This window comes from Artemia franciscana, chromosome 12 (assembly GCF_032884065.1).
Source record: "Artemia franciscana chromosome 12, ASM3288406v1, whole genome shotgun sequence".
In the NCBI taxonomy this organism is placed as follows: domain Eukaryota; kingdom Metazoa; phylum Arthropoda; class Branchiopoda; order Anostraca; family Artemiidae; genus Artemia; species Artemia franciscana.
In genome coordinates this window covers 18,923,801-18,942,576 of record NC_088874.1, presented here as the reverse complement: position 1 = coordinate 18,942,576, position 18,776 = coordinate 18,923,801, and the positions used below count along the sequence as shown (strand labels likewise).

At 36.0% G+C, this 18,776-nt stretch overlaps 1 protein-coding gene across 1 annotated transcript in view; it reads right to left on the bottom strand.

Annotated features, from left to right (window-relative positions):
• LOC136033805 (uncharacterized) overlaps positions 1 to 18,776 on the bottom strand; it is a 61,588-nt gene that overhangs the window by 18,256 nt on the left and 24,556 nt on the right. Inside the window, exons 5-6 of the mRNA XM_065714718.1 lie at positions 14,782 to 14,912; positions 1,833 to 5,943 (exon numbers count right to left, since the gene is read on the bottom strand). Of these exons, the coding sequence (XP_065570790.1) occupies positions 1,833 to 5,943; positions 14,782 to 14,912 (4,242 nt within the window). The remainder of the gene's footprint in view (positions 1 to 1,832; positions 5,944 to 14,781; positions 14,913 to 18,776) is intronic.

The following is an 18,776-nucleotide window of genomic DNA, read 5'->3' as shown; positions in this document are numbered from 1 at the left end:
TTGTTTTGGGAAGAAGTAGTGTCAGGTTGTTTTTTGTTTTATTTTGGAAAGAAGTAGTGTCAGACTGTTTTTTTTTTTCTTGTTTTATTTTGGGAAGAAGTAGTGTCAGGTCGATTTTTTTTTTTTGCTTCATTTTGGAAAGATGTAGCCGTTTAAATTGTTGAAAATGTAGTCTAAATGATAATTTTTCCTTTTCTTTGTAAAAGGTAATGCGCTTAATTATGCTATAAGGCATTTGCCTTTCGTTAATTAACAGTTTTTATGTCTTGTTGTAAATAAACAGTTATTCTACTCTATGAAAATAAGAAGAAAAGTAAAAGCAAATACAGTGGTAATTTTAAACAGTAACACAACATCAATGCGTTAAAATAAAATATTCAGGGAAATTTCCGCTTTACTTCAGTGCTAGAGCATAGAGAATATGTCTGACTTAGGTTTTTATTTAACCACCTTCAGGTTAATTATTGTTTCTTTTTAGGACTCAATGAGCGAAATGCATTCGATGTTTTTGTTAAACTATTCTTACTCCACAAGAAAAACATCGTCTTTTTGTTCATTTACAAAACCAATTAATACTTAAGAGGTTGATGCTAAAAATTTTCAGAATCTAAGAAGTGAGGTAAACCAATATGGCTTCCCAACACTTCATTTTTCAAATCAAGATAATATTTATTCAGGGAAATGTACACGTTTTCAAACACATATATATATACACAAAATATTCTATACCTCCCGCAAGGCTCTATGGCCTTAAATGGAAGAAGAAAAACAAAGAGCAATAAAAAGACATACGTAAAAAAGAAAAAGAAAATGTCAGCAGCCGTCCACCCCTGACTTACTCGCGAAAACCCATAATGGTTAGAATGCCATGCGCAATAAACAGTAAACTCACCGTTTCAGCCTGACCCAGTGACATCAAGAACAAAATATCTATAGATGAAAATTACATGAGAAGCAATTAGGAGATTGAAATCTGACCTGACTGGTGGACTTAAAGGAATTAGAATGTATTAAAATTACGAGGGTAGTAAGTAGAGTGATCTAAGACTAGTTCTGAGGGCCACAGGAGCGTCACCGTGTAATTGAAGAAAAAAGAAAAGCAAACACGAAACAAAAAAAAAAAATAAACGAAGTGACTTTAAATCCAGCTATTTGCAGAACTATTTGTTTTAAGAATAAGGATCCTTGCTGTGTAATATAACCTAGAGGGTGGTGTTAGAAGGGAAGAAAAAATAGAAATCCATACAGTGGGGCGATAAGAAACATATGACTGAATCGAACAATGAAACAATATTTTTAGGACCTACACAGGAAAAATGTATTTGAGCTCCCTCAGGATTCCATTTTCTTCGAAAACTTTATTCCAGCTAGACCAATGTCACGCATGAAGGAGAGATCTTCACCGAGAAGAATATCTAAAAACCAGAGATACAGATACCTAGGTATACTGAGAGAAACCACTGGCATATTCGACAGTTAAAGACGGTGGAATCGTATGTTCACTGTCTATTGCAATCTCTATATGGTGACTATCGGACCTATTACCAAATAATAGTTACATAAATTACTATTAGTGGAACAAGAACTAGACGTATTCGAATTTTGGAATTCTATATTGCAATATTTGCCTTTGATTATAACTAAGAGATACAAAGTACTTTAAATACCAATTTTTACAAGAATCGAGCAGCATTGGGGAAACATGTACTTAATAAGTTTTGATTTACGCCATATGGTGATTCACATTCGCTCTTAGCAATATGCTCTGTCTTAACTTGAGGAAAAGAGCGAGAGAGAGAGAGAGAGAGAGAGAGAGAGAGAGGGGTACTCACTGAGCTCCTGGCTGCAACACTTAATTCCTGCTGCCTTCTTCTTCCTCGTTTTTCAAGAGGCTGTTCAGTTGAAGTTGCAGACTGATCTAGCAATAATTTTCCTCCTTCTTTACGTTGTTTCTTAGCGCTTCGTCTATTGCCGCTCCGAAGGATCTCTACAGAAGTTTGCTGTGATTTTGGCCTTCCTAATTTTCGTTGTGCAATCGTTTGGGAACTTCCAGCACTAGATGCAAACAGAATATCCGAATCAAGTCTATCTAAACTCTTGCTACCGTGACTTTTATTATTTCTGATTACGCCTAAACCCCCTGTGTCATCCGAAGGAGTGAACATATTAGCTTTTTCAGCACTGACTCGATCTAAAACACCAAAACTCTTACTACTTGTAGCAAGCGAGTTTCTAGTTGGAATTTTAATATCACTGGTAGACTCAAGCGATGAAACTGAAAGCGATGGTTCTGAACCAGATTCTGTAACTTTTATCCTTTTTTTACCAGGCAAAACTCCCAAAGTGAGTCTTTTTTTGACCCCACCTTTACCGACAGAGGAATTTTCGACAGGATCTTCCACCTTTTTCGATCGCCTACTTGTTCTTCTATTAGTATTTGTAGGCTGCAAAGTATCTACTTCATCTATGCTAATTGAAGCATCAGCATTAGGTTGCTCACTGTTGTTTTCAGAGCCACAAATTAATGAAGTGCCTTGTCCAGTTTGTAATCCAGTCTCAGCACATTCTACTTCCATAGAGTCTCTACTGGATTCATTGCCTGATTCAACTACCAGAAACGTTCGTCTTCCATTTCTTAATCCAATGGGTAGGCTTTCCGTTGCGTTATCTGTTACAGACGCATCAAGACGTTTATCCTGCAATTCATGAGGACTGCTTACGGGTGTGCATACCTTATATTTAGCTTGTTTTCTAGCACTTCTTCTTGTTCGTGGTCCTTCTCCTTTCTCCTCATTGAAAGGAAAGACTTGTCCAGGTAGCGATCCAACTTCAACACTTTCTACTTTCGCAGAGTCTCTACTAGATTCACTGCCTGATTCAACTACCTGAAACGTTCGTCTTGCCTTTCTTAGTCCAATGGGTTGACTTTCTACTGCATCATTTCTTTCAGAAACTCCACGACGTTTTTCTTGTAACTCACGAGGACTGCTTGTGGCTGTGGATGCCTTATATGTAGTTTGTTTTCTGGCACTTCTTCTTGTCGGTGGTTCCTCTCCTTTCTCTGCATTGATGTCATAGTCGTTTGAAATTTTACCTTTTTTACGGGTATATCTGTCAGAAGCAGAAAGTTTATCAGTATTTTTAATATCAGTTCGTCTTTTATTTCTTTTTGGTTCAGCAGGATATTCAGCAACTTGGTTGCAACCATCTGTCAAGTTTCCTCTTTGATTCTGTGACACAATATTTTTCTGTTTCCTTTCATCTTTTAATTTATCACCATTATCAATAGATTTTGTAGGCTTTGTCATGGATACTCCCTCAATATCACTTTTTATACACGGGGATGAAATATTTATTTTTCCACCTTTTAGTTCTTGTGTTGTATTTTCATGACTTACTTTTGGGCTAATTCGAAACATTTCATTAAGATCAGAGGGGATATCATCACAAGAATGAAGCGTCTGGTCCATTTGTCTAGTAATAGCCGATTTTTCTATATTTCCAGATGTACCACCTCCTGCAGACACAGAAGAATCAATTTCTCTGGGCGGTGAGTTAAACATCCTATGAAAGATTTGAGTTAAAGGAATGTGTTCGTCACTAGCCATAACTGGCTCCTGAATTGTAGTATTTCCTGATGTCTGTACTTGAGGCAGTGATTTAAACAACTTGATTGGTCGTTCTTTAGTTTCATTATGGGAAGCTGGTGTTTCATGGTTCCTGGTTCCAAACATTTTGTCTAATTTCTGAGTTAGACCAAAACCTACCTCTTCTTCAGTATTTTGGTGTTCTAAGGAACAATCAGAAGTTCTTTTTCTATGTTTAACCTTAACAGGCGACTGAAATATTCTTTCCATTCTCTGAGTAACTGTTAAAGAAGTGTCAAGTGCAGTATCCTCGCTATTAATTAGGGCTTTGGAGAAGCTATTGTTCTTTCGAAGCTGAGTTAGAGGTATTGGTGGTGAGATTTTGGAGGCTTCTTCTACGCTTTCATTAGCTAATCGATAAAGTGGAACTACTTGAGACACTTCTTGAGTTTCAGGAACAACTGAGTTATAACTTGATTCAGATATATTTTCAGCATCGCCAACTGGTGATCTATTAGGCGCCTCTTCATGCACAAGATATATCTGATTCTCTTTTGATGTCTCAACATATTGATTAAGAATGTCAATATGATTATTACTTCCAGGTTTCGTTAATATTTCTCGAGCTTTGCTACAAGAATGCACTGTTTTTTTAATAATAGGAGCAAAGAGATCATTCGAGTCACCGTCTCGATAGGAAAATTCATCCCCTATTTTTCTTTTGTCTTTAGCTGGGGATCCATCACTTCTCAACTCATTAAGATTCCTCGTATTATTAGTTTGCTCACTTAAATCTGGAGTACCAGATGATACGTCGGGAGAATCAACGTCTATGCGGCTAAGTATTGGGCTAATTGGCCTTGGTGAATTTGCAAACTCGTCTTTTATTATGTCAGACACAGGACTTGCGCAGGGACTACAATCATTAACTTGAAATACTAATGAGCCCTCATCATCAGAGTTATGGGAATTATCATTTCCCTTGACTGGTCTTATAGATGGACTAAATTCGCCTAAACCAAATACTACGGAATCCTCTTCGTCTGAATTACAATCGGCATTCTTTTCCGTAGTTTCTACTGAATCAGACTGAACATCACAAATTGAAATAAGTCGAGAGGATTCCGTCCTGTTTGTGGTCATTAGGTTATTGTCTGAATTACATGACATTTTACTTTTTTCCACAGGTTCAGTTTCAACAAAAGATGACTGTGCAGTACTGGACTTCAAAGGCTGACTTACAAGCTCGCCAATACCATGCGCTTTACTTGTAGACGCTTGGGCATTAAAAGATCGGTTGAAGACAAGTGCTTCCGCTGTGTCAGCAGCTCTTATCAGTTCGCTATCTCCAATATGTTCGGATAGATTTTCTTCATCCTTTTTAGGTTCACTGTTACAGGACAAAGAACGATAACTAGAAATATTTTGAAGAGAAGAAATTGGCTGTGTTTCAGCATTGTATATAGAGTCTGAACTATTTAGTGATACTAATTCTTGCGTTTTAGTATTTTTCAGAGACTTCGATAAGCTACGAGCCACAGTTTCTTCATTATTTACCACGTTAAATCTTAAGTTTTCCACCATGTTTACAGCTTGAATCAATTGATCCTCGCAAGGGGGTGAGCGACTGGTTTCAAGGAGGCTTGAGGGTCTACTAAGCCTCTTTAGAGAAATCTTAGCGCCAATTTTATCTTGCTTTTCTTGCTGAGACCAAAACGGCTGCACCGATGCTGGACCGGTGTCCTCATCTACCTTTCCTACTGTATTCTCAAGAATAGAAGAACTACTCTTTGAGGGAGACAAGCTACTTCTGCTTTGCTTTTCTGTGGGTCTTCTCAAAACCGAATTGGTGGTTTCATCGGAAGAAGGAACAACTTGAAAAGAACTTTCAACGAATCTTCGCTGAGAAGCTTCAGACGAAATGTTCAAGGGTTGAACCTCAGAAGAAGAGTTTGAACGTACCGTCTTTGGTGGGGATTCCGTGACAAATGGCTGAGTAGCAGCAAAATCAATACTGTCATTGTCTTCTGAACTTATAAACTGCTGTGTTGCAAGCTCATCTAAATTCTCAGGTTTTATAAAAGGTTGAGTGGCAGCCAAAGATATTTCATCATCATTTTCAGAACCTGAATCTTTTGCAAGGAAGAAAGGTTGAGTTGGAGCACAACAAACGTCCTCATCTTCTTGTAAGATGTCGAGTCTTCCATTGTCTTCTCTAGGGTTAATCATCAAAAAAGGCTGAGTTGGGGCCATAAAAAGGTCATCAACTGAAGAATTAGCCAGTCCTTCACAGGCCCTTGTAGGCGATTCATTTACAATGCAGCTTTCTTCTATCTCACCAAAAGACAGTCCTTTCCTAAAAATTAATATGCGCTATCATTAATGTGGAATATTACCAATATCATCTCTAATCCTTCAGTGACTAAAGGAATAAAGATAGTAAAAAGAAGCATATAAATAAAAACATCTCAACAAAGAGAAATCCAAGCATTACGAAAGTGTTACGAAAAAGCTATTTCTAGAATGCAATCAAATTTTACATTCTTGCGTTCCATATGACTCCCTTCTTCACATATCTTTGTTAGTTTGTATTGTTCAATTAGTCTCAACAATTAAAGTGCACATATGCAAAAATGGAATAATAAAAAAAAAAACAAAAACGAATGTACTTCCGGATTTCTTCATAAAAAGATAAACACTAATTTTCTAGGTTGTTATTTTTTGAAAACGACTAAACAGAACAATATCCTTTCATGAGTTTTGGTTTCGCTGCATTGTTTTGTAATGATGCTGTCTGATAAAAGAAAAGAAATATATATATATATATATATATATATATATATATATATATATATATATATATATATATATATATATATATATATATATATATATATATATATATATATATATATATATATATATATATGAAAAAAGTTTGGTCTAATTTGGAAATTATCTCAAAATGAAGAGAGAACAGAAACAGAAACAAAAGATTTGAGTTTAGTTCTTGTTTTTTTTTTTTTCCCTTACAGACTGGTCTTTTCTATCTTATTAGTTAAACGATGTTTATCCATTGTATTTAGATGGGGAACGCTCGGCTTGCCCTTTTTTCTTTTTTTATAGTCTTTTGGTTTAATTTAGATATTACCTGATTCATTCGTGTTATGTCGTACCCGATATTTGTTTTTATTAGCCTAGCTCTAGCGTATATGGGCCAATGACTTCGTTTGATTCCCTTATTCTTGCTTTTTAGCTCAACATAATCGAATGCTAGAGTTTGAATAACTCTGTTTTTCTATTGACAGATTGATATAAACATTATTGACATCTAGACATAAAAAACTGTACCCGAGCCAGGGAGGAGGGATAAATAGGATACAAATCTAAAAAAAATCTCCAATCCTTCCGACATATAACATTTTTTTGGCCATAATTATGCAAACATCCTAGACTTACATCGACAGAAACAAATAATACCTAAGAAATATTCTTTTACCTTTAGTCGAGGTTAATTCTGTTCGTTTCATTCCGATTGTTAATTGTAACTCGTTTTCGGTTTCTTTCTTCATTCAAAGTAATTTGTGCTAGTCATAGTTAAAATCCGTTTGTTACATTTTTGGATAGTGTTTTTTTTTTTATTTAATCTTTGTTCCTTTTTTATGAACATAGTTATTGTAGTATCCCCACAATGATTCTAAAATTTAACGTTGTAACGTTATCCTCAGACTTATAATTGGCAATCTCGGAAATCCTTAAATGTCAACTTCATGCAAATCAGATACTGTTTGTAAAATAAATGCTGACTGTTTTGGATTTTATAATCCTACGCATACTGCAACATTAGCCTAAGATTGGTAGTCAATCTAGATCCTTAAATACCAAATTCGGTGAGAGTCAAACATCATTTGTGAAACAAGTACAAGAAACATTTTGTTTTGGACAGTCAAACTGTGATCTCAGGGCTTTTCACGATTGACATTTAATCACTTAGGACCATTATCTAGATAACCCCTGAACGGTCATGTGTCAGTCTTCACAGTTCTTGCCAACTGAAATTCATGACCCTTGCTTCAATCAAAGTGATTTCTGCCACTTGTCAAATATACACGTAATGTATTTTAACTTTCGATGTGTATGTTGCAATATTAGTCTCAGATTTAATCAGCAAGCTAATAAATCCTTAAATGCCAAATTTGACATAATTCAAAACCCAATTGTGATAAATAATTCAGAAGATTTGACTTTGCACTTGGATATTGCAATAGGTTCGTAATCAATCCTGAACCCTTAAATATCAATTCCGACGAAAACTAAACGCCATCTCAGAAATCTGAGCCATGTTCTTTTATTGGGGAAGTCACACTGCGTGTCTTACTTGATTCACATTCTTGATGATTCGGATTTAATCAATTAGGAATAGCCCTTAAATAGATTGTGAATAATCATGAGTTAAAAGAGGCAGAATATACCTATATCTGCAAAGTTGGGTGTATAGGGCTGTGGATGGGTGCAGTTTCAAAGATCCCACTTTGACCTTCCTGAATACCAATCGACAATCTTTGTCGGGTCCATTGCAGAGGGAGTAACAGCAGCATGAGATCTGACGTCAACACCAGGAGCGTAATTTTCTACGGGCAGGAGGGGACAACTGTCCTCCCACAACTTGATTTGACCCCCCCCCCCCCACCCCAGTTCCCCCAGGTGAAACTCAGTTTCTGCAAAAATCTTGCCAAAACTACTATAAGCCTGCATAATTCAAGCATCCACAGAAACGGGTCAATTTTCTTTAGTATATCTTTACCTTTATGGTACTATATGGCTCATTTTTTAGTCTTCACTGTCATTTTCACGTGCTATAAAAAAAAATGGCTCCATTCCCTCCCCCACGATTTTGACAAAATTATGCCACCGGTCAACAGCCTCATAAATCCTGAATAACGGGCCTTTGTTGAAGCAAAATACTATTTACGAATTATTTGCTTAATATGTTATGATTTTGCGTTTTTGTATTGTAGTGTTAGCCTCAAATTTGTAACCAGGAAGCTATGATGTCCTTAGATATCCACTTTGGTGGGAACTAAACACCCTTTGTGAAACACATGATAAACACGTTTTAATTGGAAACAGTCGTTATACAATCTTCATGACTGTCAATAACGGAAGATTTAGTTATTTAAAATAACTCTCAAACAATTCCTTGAATGATCATGATTCAAACACTTATAACACGTCTATATGTACGGAGTTGAAGGGGATGGGTAAGCGGAGAGGTTGGGCGTCTGGCACAAGATTGAGGACACTTGATTGAGAGCATCAGTTTAAATCATTTCAATCATATGGATTAGAAGTCATTGCATGACTTGGATTTCAACTAGGTCAACATGTCAACCTTTCGCTCAATAAAAACTGAACATATTTTGGTTTTGGACGCCCTATATTGCCATGTTAGCCTCAAATTTGTAACCAGTAAGCTAAAGAGAAAAAATCATAAAATACTAATGTTGATGGAAACCAAAAACCATTTTTGACATACATACTTCAGAGCTTTTGCTTTTAGCTTCGTGTAATACAAAACTAACCTAAAATCTGTTATCAATAATTTCAAAGTTGGTAAGTACAAATTTTATGTACATCGAACACCTTTTATGGCATATGTACTCAAAGTGTTTATACGAGTAAAGTGGGAGTATACAGGGAATGGTGTTGGAGGACTAAGGGCTCAAGGGCCCCTAGTCACACACGTTGAAAATCTCTTCATGATTCTGATTTTAACAAGGCATGAAACGCCTAGACTTCAAATCAATACTGTAATCCAATCAAAGAGACTACATATTACAAAAAAAGGAAGAATAAACAGTACACAAAAATAACTTAGCCAGTTTCAATAGGCTAGTACGAGTTCATCAGAATCAGGAACTAAAGGCTTAAAACCAGAGCACATGCACATAAAGAAGCAAACAGCTTATTACCAGATGCAGTAAATCTTCTTTCTGCATAGGGAGACAAAGGATGTAACATGGACCTGATGAAACGAAGGCAAATTGAAGTGCTTACTAAGTGCTTATTAGCACTAGCCTAACGAGGCAACTAATGTAAGAAACATAGAAAATCATTATACCCGACTTTACGATCACGTACACCACCAAACGAATGATTGCAAACAATGGTCAACACGGAAATATTAGTACAATAAGAACGAGAACGACAATTATTAACATCTCATGAGCAATGACACTCGCGCAAAGGCTGTTCCGGATTTCTACGACCGTTTGTTTTACTTGACAGGGCCATAAAAAAAATAAATGGAGATGCGTCACCCTTTAGCAAGTCAATGCTAGTACATATCGACAAAAGCGAAGTCTCCTAGTTAGGTTGCTTCCACATTATCTTTAAGTTTAACAGTACAATTTAGCACTTTCCAAAACGTCGTCACTTCCCCGCGCGGCCGGACAGACTTCCTGCAGGGCCCCGCAGGACCACACTGAAATGACATAGTTTTTTTATCAGCCATTTTTTACATATTAGACTACTGTCTAGTTTAAAAATACATCCTTCAATAATTAATTCAAGAATCTGGTCAGACATTAAAGGAACTCGTTTATGCCATTCCCTACAGTATGGTTTAATTTTTCAAACATACTGATATACAGCCAAGTTGAGTTGTATTCTAAAATGGTCACAATTTTTCATAAAACGATGACCTAAAAAGCGATTGACCTCCGGCCCATTTGAAATAGCGTCTATGCTCCATCTCTGACCATCTTTTGTCAACATTGCCTAAACACGATCTCCGACCTCCGACATTGCGTTTTGAAAGAAAATATATTAAAACAAACGATGATTGTAGGCTTAAAACTATATGTCTACCAAACCAGTGAATCACCCGGTTTGGAACCTTTAAACAATAAAGGGCTCAACTACAACTAAAAACAAATGAGTTATCCTTAAACTTACTAGAATACGAAAAATTTATAGTACTGAATAATGAAGACTTAAAAGTCTAGAATCTGGTTATAAAAGAAAACATGATGCCTAGATTAAGAGTTTTAGACAAAGCGCTAATCTCGATGTGCGAGAACAATTATGGATATTCGTTAATTGAACGAGACACACTCAAGAATTACGCTTAGGTTAGACCAGAAAACCAGTTTCATAGCAGCAAAGACAGGCAACGGATGATAAAATGCATTGGACTTGTATAATTTGGGCTATATATTTGCACGTTAGTGGGGGGGGGGGTAGTTTAGGTTACGTCAGGGGCACTGTCCAAATACTTTGTCCACTCCCCCAAATGTGAAAATATATAGCCCAAATTATATTATCATAAAAACTAAAAGTTATATGAAGGTTATATTTCATCACCTAACTTCACTTCTTGGGAGTGTTTCGTTTAATTAGCAAGAACCCAATCATGGGGGAAAAAATCTAGAAAAAAGTATTTTAAACGGACGTCACAAGTCAGTGTGTAAGTGACATTTGTCCTCGACTAGCGTGAAAAAAAATCATGCTGTAGTGATTAATTGATTAATGTCCAATATTAATTTTATTTTCGTGCATTAATTTAATTATGTTCTTTTAATAAAATATGGGCAAATCACTTTACAAATAAATTAATAAGTTCCACTTGGTTGCTAATCTCTTGGTGCAAATGTCATATATAGAGTTCACATTAGAAAGAACATGCTGTTTTTCGTAAAAAGCAAACTAGCTCATCCTATTTAGAATTATTTGTAGTTGTCTTGGTATTGGTGGAAGAGGCATGGGGAAATACATTCAGGTGTGGATTAATCCATAAAATTAGATAGTGCACTCCATAAAGATCTTATCAACTTGGTTGGAGAATTAAATATTAATTATAAATTAAACTACTTATCTAAATCATAATCCAATACTTTCTGTTCTTGCTCACCATAGCACTGAGTTCGTATTTACTTTCTCTAGAAGTGTCTAACTAAAGTTCCGACATGAGAAGAGTACCGTTCTGGATCTGCTAAGGATGGAAGAGCAGGCAGGGTTAACTGAAATTTTAGAATGTGATTGTGATTTGTTCGAGCTCTATCAAATATTTCTAGACTTCCAAACAAACTTTGAAATAAATCTGGCTGCTCACTGATTTTTCTACGTTGATAGAAGCCAAAAAGTAGAATGGAGCATATCTAGTAAAAATTCAATTTCCGACCCAGTTTAAGGACGACCTTTTATTTTTAAATGTGGAATAATATTTCAGCAATGTGTTTGAGTATTTTTCGTCCTGTACTGAATGTAATTTAGTAGCTATTGTTGACTGCCTGCCTTTATTCTGCAAGGCTGATTTCATGGCAAATGCCTGTCAAAGAATTACTTGTTTACTGATTTGAGTCCCTCTTCCATGTGAACCAACGCAATCAACTGATTAACCAACCATAAACCTTTGAATCAGATAGCTTATTGGATACATGCAAGAATAACACAAATTATCATTCATACAGCAATATATTAAAGACTAAAGTCAATATGACTCAAGCACATAAATGAGCTACCCAGGGTACGTTCGTAAGAGGAATCGCAACAGGTAAGAGTGATTATTCAGACATAACCAAAAAAATTGGATACGGAGTACTGAACTTTTTTTTAACCCGAAGGTAGTACAGTGGAATCATTCTCTGCATGGCACGGTTTGCTACCTATCCTGTGAAAAAGATCCAACAATTGAAACAGCGATCCGACACCCTACGCACTATCAATGGCTTGGGAGTTTTGTTGGGTAATATTGAATATCGATATATCGCACCAAATATCGATATCGAATATCGAATCATAAATATCGATATAGATTTTTCTTCTTGTATTTACCGGCAGAGAAAATTGTTTCGTAAATGAACGAGAAGAATAATAATGTATTCAATTCATTGACTCATCTATGCTGATACACAGCGTGCACAGCTGTATCCGGAAGTTGGCACCAGCCTGTTCGCAAACTATGTTTAGTGCGGGTGGACTCTTAAATGTCACTGAGAACCTCCGAAAGTCTTGGTTAGATAAAATACCTTCTAGGCTTATACGCCTTGTTCAGATCACACTCGTCACGATTGCTACATTCTTCAATTTGCGTTTCAAGAAATTATATATCGCCCCTGACTATCTTCTCCAAGTTGAAAGTGAAATAGCCACAGACATCGGTTTGGCCTTACTAGAATCTGTGTCAACAGATACAAACACCACGATAGTCATTGTGATTCAGCCACTACAGAATCAAGCCAGTTTGTGGGGATTATATGAAGATGTTTCTGTAGTAAATACGAAGTACACTTCGTCAGCAGCTGCATCTGTCACGGCTGTCCAGATATTCATCAGGTGGTCCTCAGTTCCAAGATAAAATGATCCACTCAAGTCATGGAAGTCTTGTAATATGGGTCTCAGAAGTACCTTTAGAAATTTGTCATAAAACTAATGTCCATGTCCGCCACCAACGCCCTTTCTGAGAGTGGATTCCAAGTCTGATCAGTTAATCACATAGTTCGTGGTAAAAAAAAAGAAAAAAAAATGTAAGTAAGGAGCAGCTCGGCCAAATAGCAACCAAAACTCTAAAGCACGGAATTTTCATAAGAACAGGTACATCATGTGAATTGTCTTTAATGCTGACTCTAGATATATAATATGCATCAAGTCTCATGTACCCATCAAAAGCCATGGAAAACTGAGAAAATGTATATGACTTTCGAGAGAGAGCGGAAACGCCCCAGAAAAGTCAGAGAATCTTAATAAAAAACGTAGCATCAGATTCGGCATATCAGAGAACCTTACTGTAAGGGTTTCTAGCTTTCATCTGAAAGCTAAAAATGTGAAATTTCGTAATTTTTGCCAGAAGAAAGCTCACGGATGCGTGTTTATTTTTTATTTATTCTTCTTTTTGACAGAGTGATCTTATCGAACCAGTGGTCATATAAGATCGAGAGAGCGCTTGCTTGAACTGAAATTAAAGTTCTGGTTCCCCATTTTGTGACCAAAACGATTGGGAGGCAGCTAGATTTCCCCTCCCACGCTCCTTTTTTCACAAAGTCATCCGATAAAAATTTTAAGATAGCCATATTGATCAACATAGTCGAAAAGTTAAGGAATCATGTCTCCGGGGATGACACGGCCCTGTAAGTCTCCAGGGAAAAGGTTGTAAGTTATGAAATTTGTCTAGTGTCTACATATAGCATTTGTCATTGTTAAGTAAACAGACATTTGTTGAGAGGGTGAATTTTCTGTGGGAGGAATTTTCTACAGTGGGGATTTTCCAAGAGGAGATTGTTCCATGGGGAGGGAAGTTTCCGGGATGAACTTTCAAAGGGAAACCATACACGGAGGACTTTACCAGAATTCTTATACTAGATTCGTCTTATTTGACTTACTTTCTCTTTACCACTTTCATTTTACGTGCGGATATATACCGCGGAAATTGCCCAGGGAAAATTTTCACAGGAGTTGAAATTGTCTGGGGGATTTCTCGGTGGGAGGGATTTTTCACGGGAGAGATTCTCTATGGGAGAATTTTACGCGGGAGAAACTATCCATTGAAACACTGGGAGGGGAAAATTTCCAGGAAACATTTTCCACTTTGGGAGGGTTTCTGGCATGATTTGATGATTAGAATTAAAAGAAAAACAAGTCTCTTTTTTAAACGAAAGTTGGCTCAAAATTTCCAGGTGGAATTGTCTGGAAGACATTTTCTGGGGGAATTTTCAGCGGGGCTAGAATTGTCTGGGAGAAGGGGAATTTTGCTCGGGAGGAACTTTCCAAGGGGGAATTTTCTCAGGGGGGAGGATTTTCATGGAGAGAAAAGGCGGATTTTTCAGCATTATTGAAAAATAATTGAATAAAAAACAATTTTTTCAACTAAAGTAAGGAGCAACATTCAAATTTTAAAATGAACAGAAATTGTCTCGTGTATGAGGAATGGGTCGGTCTTCTCAATACCTTGTTGTTTACATTAATTTTAACTTTTTTTCCAAATTATTTAAGAACAACTGCTGAAACAAAAGAGCCGTTTATAATATAAATAATCTAAACCATTATTGAATTTTCCCATTAGTAAACCATTTTCCAAACCATTAGTAATCTAAGCCATTATTGAATTTTCTTTCTAAGTTTTTTTCCCCGTTGCTGGGTTTACGAAGCGTATCGATTTGAAGGCTGAGACACTCAAAAACTGACATTGAGTATTTACCTCGGCCGAATGTCAGGGGTTTCTAGTGCCAGAATCGTACCGGTATTGCTTGGAGTGCTGGCGGCATTTCTTCTTTGACCACTTGTAATATCAGGAAGTTCTTCCAAATCTTCTGGTCGATTGGGACTTTCCTAAAAGATTGATTCACACATTAGTTTTGAAGCCTTTAATTTATTAATATGGTTGTTATAGCTTGCAGGATTGTACTAGATCGGGCGTATATTAGCCTTGCGTGTACATAATCTTAGATTTTCCAGTTACAGGAACTCTGGTAAATTGAATCGGTCTATTGAAATCTGATAAAAACATAATCAATATTAGTAATGCTTTTTTAAATAAAGATTTTTATTTTTGTATTCGAATTCTCTCGTATTTTCTAAGATTTCAGCTTGAGATATTACTCCCGAAATTGCCATAAAAAGCCTCATAACTGAAAAATTGGTGAGTTTCTAATCAAACCCAAATTTTCTTGACTTAAAATTTCGATCTTCAGTCAAAAGTACAGAAATGCATCATCGCTTAGGTTCGCGAATATGAGTCAACCAAATTCTTAAGTCCGTCGTTCATCTTTTTAGCAAAGTTTTCAGGTTAGCAAGGTTACGTCACGTTTTACGCATGATAGGTTGCAAAAAGCTTGGCTTATTGACAATCAGGTTAATCACAAACGAAAAGTCGAATGGACTTGAATGAGATAAGAATTACAAGAAAATACTTAAAGGAAATTAAATCTGCCACATGAACTTGTTTTGAAAGAAAAGAGAATTTTGGACCTTTTTCGAGAGTTTGAATTTCCGATGGTTCAAGCGTTCTAGAGGACAGATCAACAACAGCCGGTTCAGAAGTGAATCTTGGAGTATGAGTAGGGTTATTTATCGAAGATTCATATAACTAAAGTTCCATCAAGATAGATTGTATTTGATAGATTATATATAGATTATATACCACCCTCCTTTTGTCAGTAATACAATTAACCGTAGACTAAAAAGACATTCCCGTAAAATCAAAGATATTTCACAATGCTAGGCTCCTGATAAGCCCTAGAATATAATCTGTTATTTTAAAATCATTAGTAAAAACTACATACAGATTATTTTTTGTGCAAATATTTTTTAATCTTGTTGTGATTTTTCGGGTGAAGCAGAAAATTCTGCTTTAGCTTGCCATATACTTTATTATCCACACAATACTTCTTGAAAAATCTTCTCTAATTAGTAATGATTTGGGAAAAAACAGATGGTTCGCGAATCAATCGAAATTAGCCTCAAAATAAATAACAATATCTCTTTAAATAGGGACTTAGGGGAATATTCACTAAATTCTTTATGCTCAAACTTAACTAAAAATGAAGTTTTTTACTAAATATACTAATATATACTAAAAATATACTAAATATACTCAAACAACATATTTTACTAAACCAATTTACAATAGCATCGAGGCCTTTATAAAAAGGCCTTTTAGGCTAGCTGCCGAAAAAGCAAGATTAGCTTTGATAGCTTGTATTTTATTATTTATTTCTTTTGAATGAGTTTATCACCTCACATCATTCTATATATCAGTCCTGGTTGAACTTCATTGAAGTAAATTGACAAGTGAAGTAAATTAAAGTGAAGTGAATCAAGTGAAAATCAAGTGAAGTGAAGTAAATTAAAAGTGGATGTTCTAAAAAGTTTTCTTTAAAAACATTTTTAGTTTATATGTTGGTGTTGTGGTGAAGACAGCCCTTGGACATAGGGCTGAAATATTCACTGAATTAAATTCCACTATAAACAACCAAGAGAGATAAAACTCTACAAAAAGAAACTTCAAACGAGACGACGGCCAGTAGAATTGAAAGACTAAAACAACGCGGATATTTCGCCTGTATCCAAACAAGGCGTCTTCAGCAAAATTATGAAAATTTTCATAATTTTTCCTCAGTTGCTCTTTGATTCTCATTGAAGTAACTCAAATAATTCAGTAACAATAATTCAAAATCCTTAAAAACGAAAACCAAAAGTTTGAAGCTTAGTGCATATTTTTGTTATAAATCAGACTAGCTTCAATAATTCAATATCTTTGAACAGGTGCAATGTGAAGACATTAAATTTTGGACATTAAATAAAGACATTATAAAGACATAAAATGAGGACATAAAAATATTTGTATATATTTTAACAAGCGATTACTACAATTCAGAAACCTTAAAAAATATAACTAGAAGTTTGAAGCTTAGTAGAAATCGTTGTTAGAAATTGGACTTGCTTTAATAATCAAATATCTTTGAAATGGTAATTACAAAAAATATTTGTATCTATTTTAACAAGGGATTACAACAATTCAAAAACCTTAAAAAAGAAAACGAAAAGTTTGAAGCTTAGCATATATCGTTGTTAGAAATCGGGTTGCTTTGATAATCAAATATCTGTGAAAAGAACAGCAGTATGAAAAGACAGCAAATTATTTCAAATTATCTGTGGCTAGAAGACAAGCGACAAAGAGAATCCATATATAGAAGCCTGCCGCGTGCCGAGTGTCGGGGACCCGCCGCTGGGTTAATTTTGTATAGTAGTCGGACCTAATTTCAACTTTCTAATGCACCAGAAAATCTCTGACACGCTGAAAAAGTGAAGAAAAAAGAAGAAATCAATTGATGAAAAATTTATATTATTGATTTCATTTATTTTCTGAGTGAAAGGAAGTAAAGCTCTTGCTACTCCTTTTGTTTTGAGAAGTATTATTTTGCCTTTTCATATAAATCTATTGCGTGGTTAGAGTTTCTGGAATTTCCCTTTCCTGAACCCAATGTTTCCTAACACTTCTAGCCCCCTCAGGGAAGGGGGCCAAGCATCTAATTGGTTATCAGAAGCTGATATTCCTATTGTTGTATCTCCAATATCCAATGATGATAGCCTGAATGAAACCATGATTACTGTCTCTGAGCCACCAATCTCTGAAACTGACAACCTGCTAAATGAGGATTTTCAGACAGTAGGCAGAAAACAGAAACGAAAAAAACCTTCTATGAGTCCTCCTGAAATAATGGGACTCTCAAACCCAAATCCAGCTGTGGAGATAAAGGACAAATCCATTATCCTTTTTGCTCCAACAGTAAAAGATCAATCCTTCTCTATCAAAAATATTACTAACATTAGAATGAATCTTTTCAAAACTTTTAGATGCAGCTTCACTGTGAATGTGAACAGAGATGGTTCACTAATGGTTATGTTTCTAGACAGAAATGAAGCCTACAAAGCCCTTAGCCTAAATAAAATTGGCAATATCCCTGTTACACCTGAATGGTGGAAACCAACCCTGAAAAATTCTCAGAAAATAGTGCTGTACAACATACCATTGGAACTGTCAAATGACGACTTGAAAGATGGCCTTATGAACAATAAGGGGGAAATGCTGGAGGTTCGGGATGTTCATCGTATGGGCAAACTAGATTCTAAGGGAACAAGAAGTAGTAAGAGTGTCCTCTTTATCTTACCTGCTAGTTCCCAATTTGACTCAGTATTCCTTTTTGGTCAGCAAAAAGCTCATAAAATATACCAAGAAAAACCTCTTCAATGCTCAAAATGTTTTAAGCTTGGTCACTCATCTAAGTATTGTTCTTCTTCTGTGCCAGGGTGCCCTAATTGCCTTGGTAATCACTCCCTGTCTACAGAAAGTAGATGCACTGAAGTGCCTAAATGTACAAACTGTGATGGTAGACATCAATCAACAGATCACAATTCATGTCCTAAATATGTTCAACGAGCTAAAGTTTTAAAGATTGCTCTTCAAGAAAATGTTCCTTTCCCAATAGCTGCAATGGAGCTGGCCAAGCGGTCCAAAGTACCATCAGGTCCAAGAGGTAATGAGGCGAAAGAAGGGAATTTAGCCCTTCCTCAAAAACCCTGGCTACAGGTCCACAAGAACCACCCAAATCAGGCACTCATACCTCCTACTGAGACTTCTTACCCTCCATTGGCTAAGGAGCATCCCAAGGTGGCTGAAGCTAGCCCATCCCT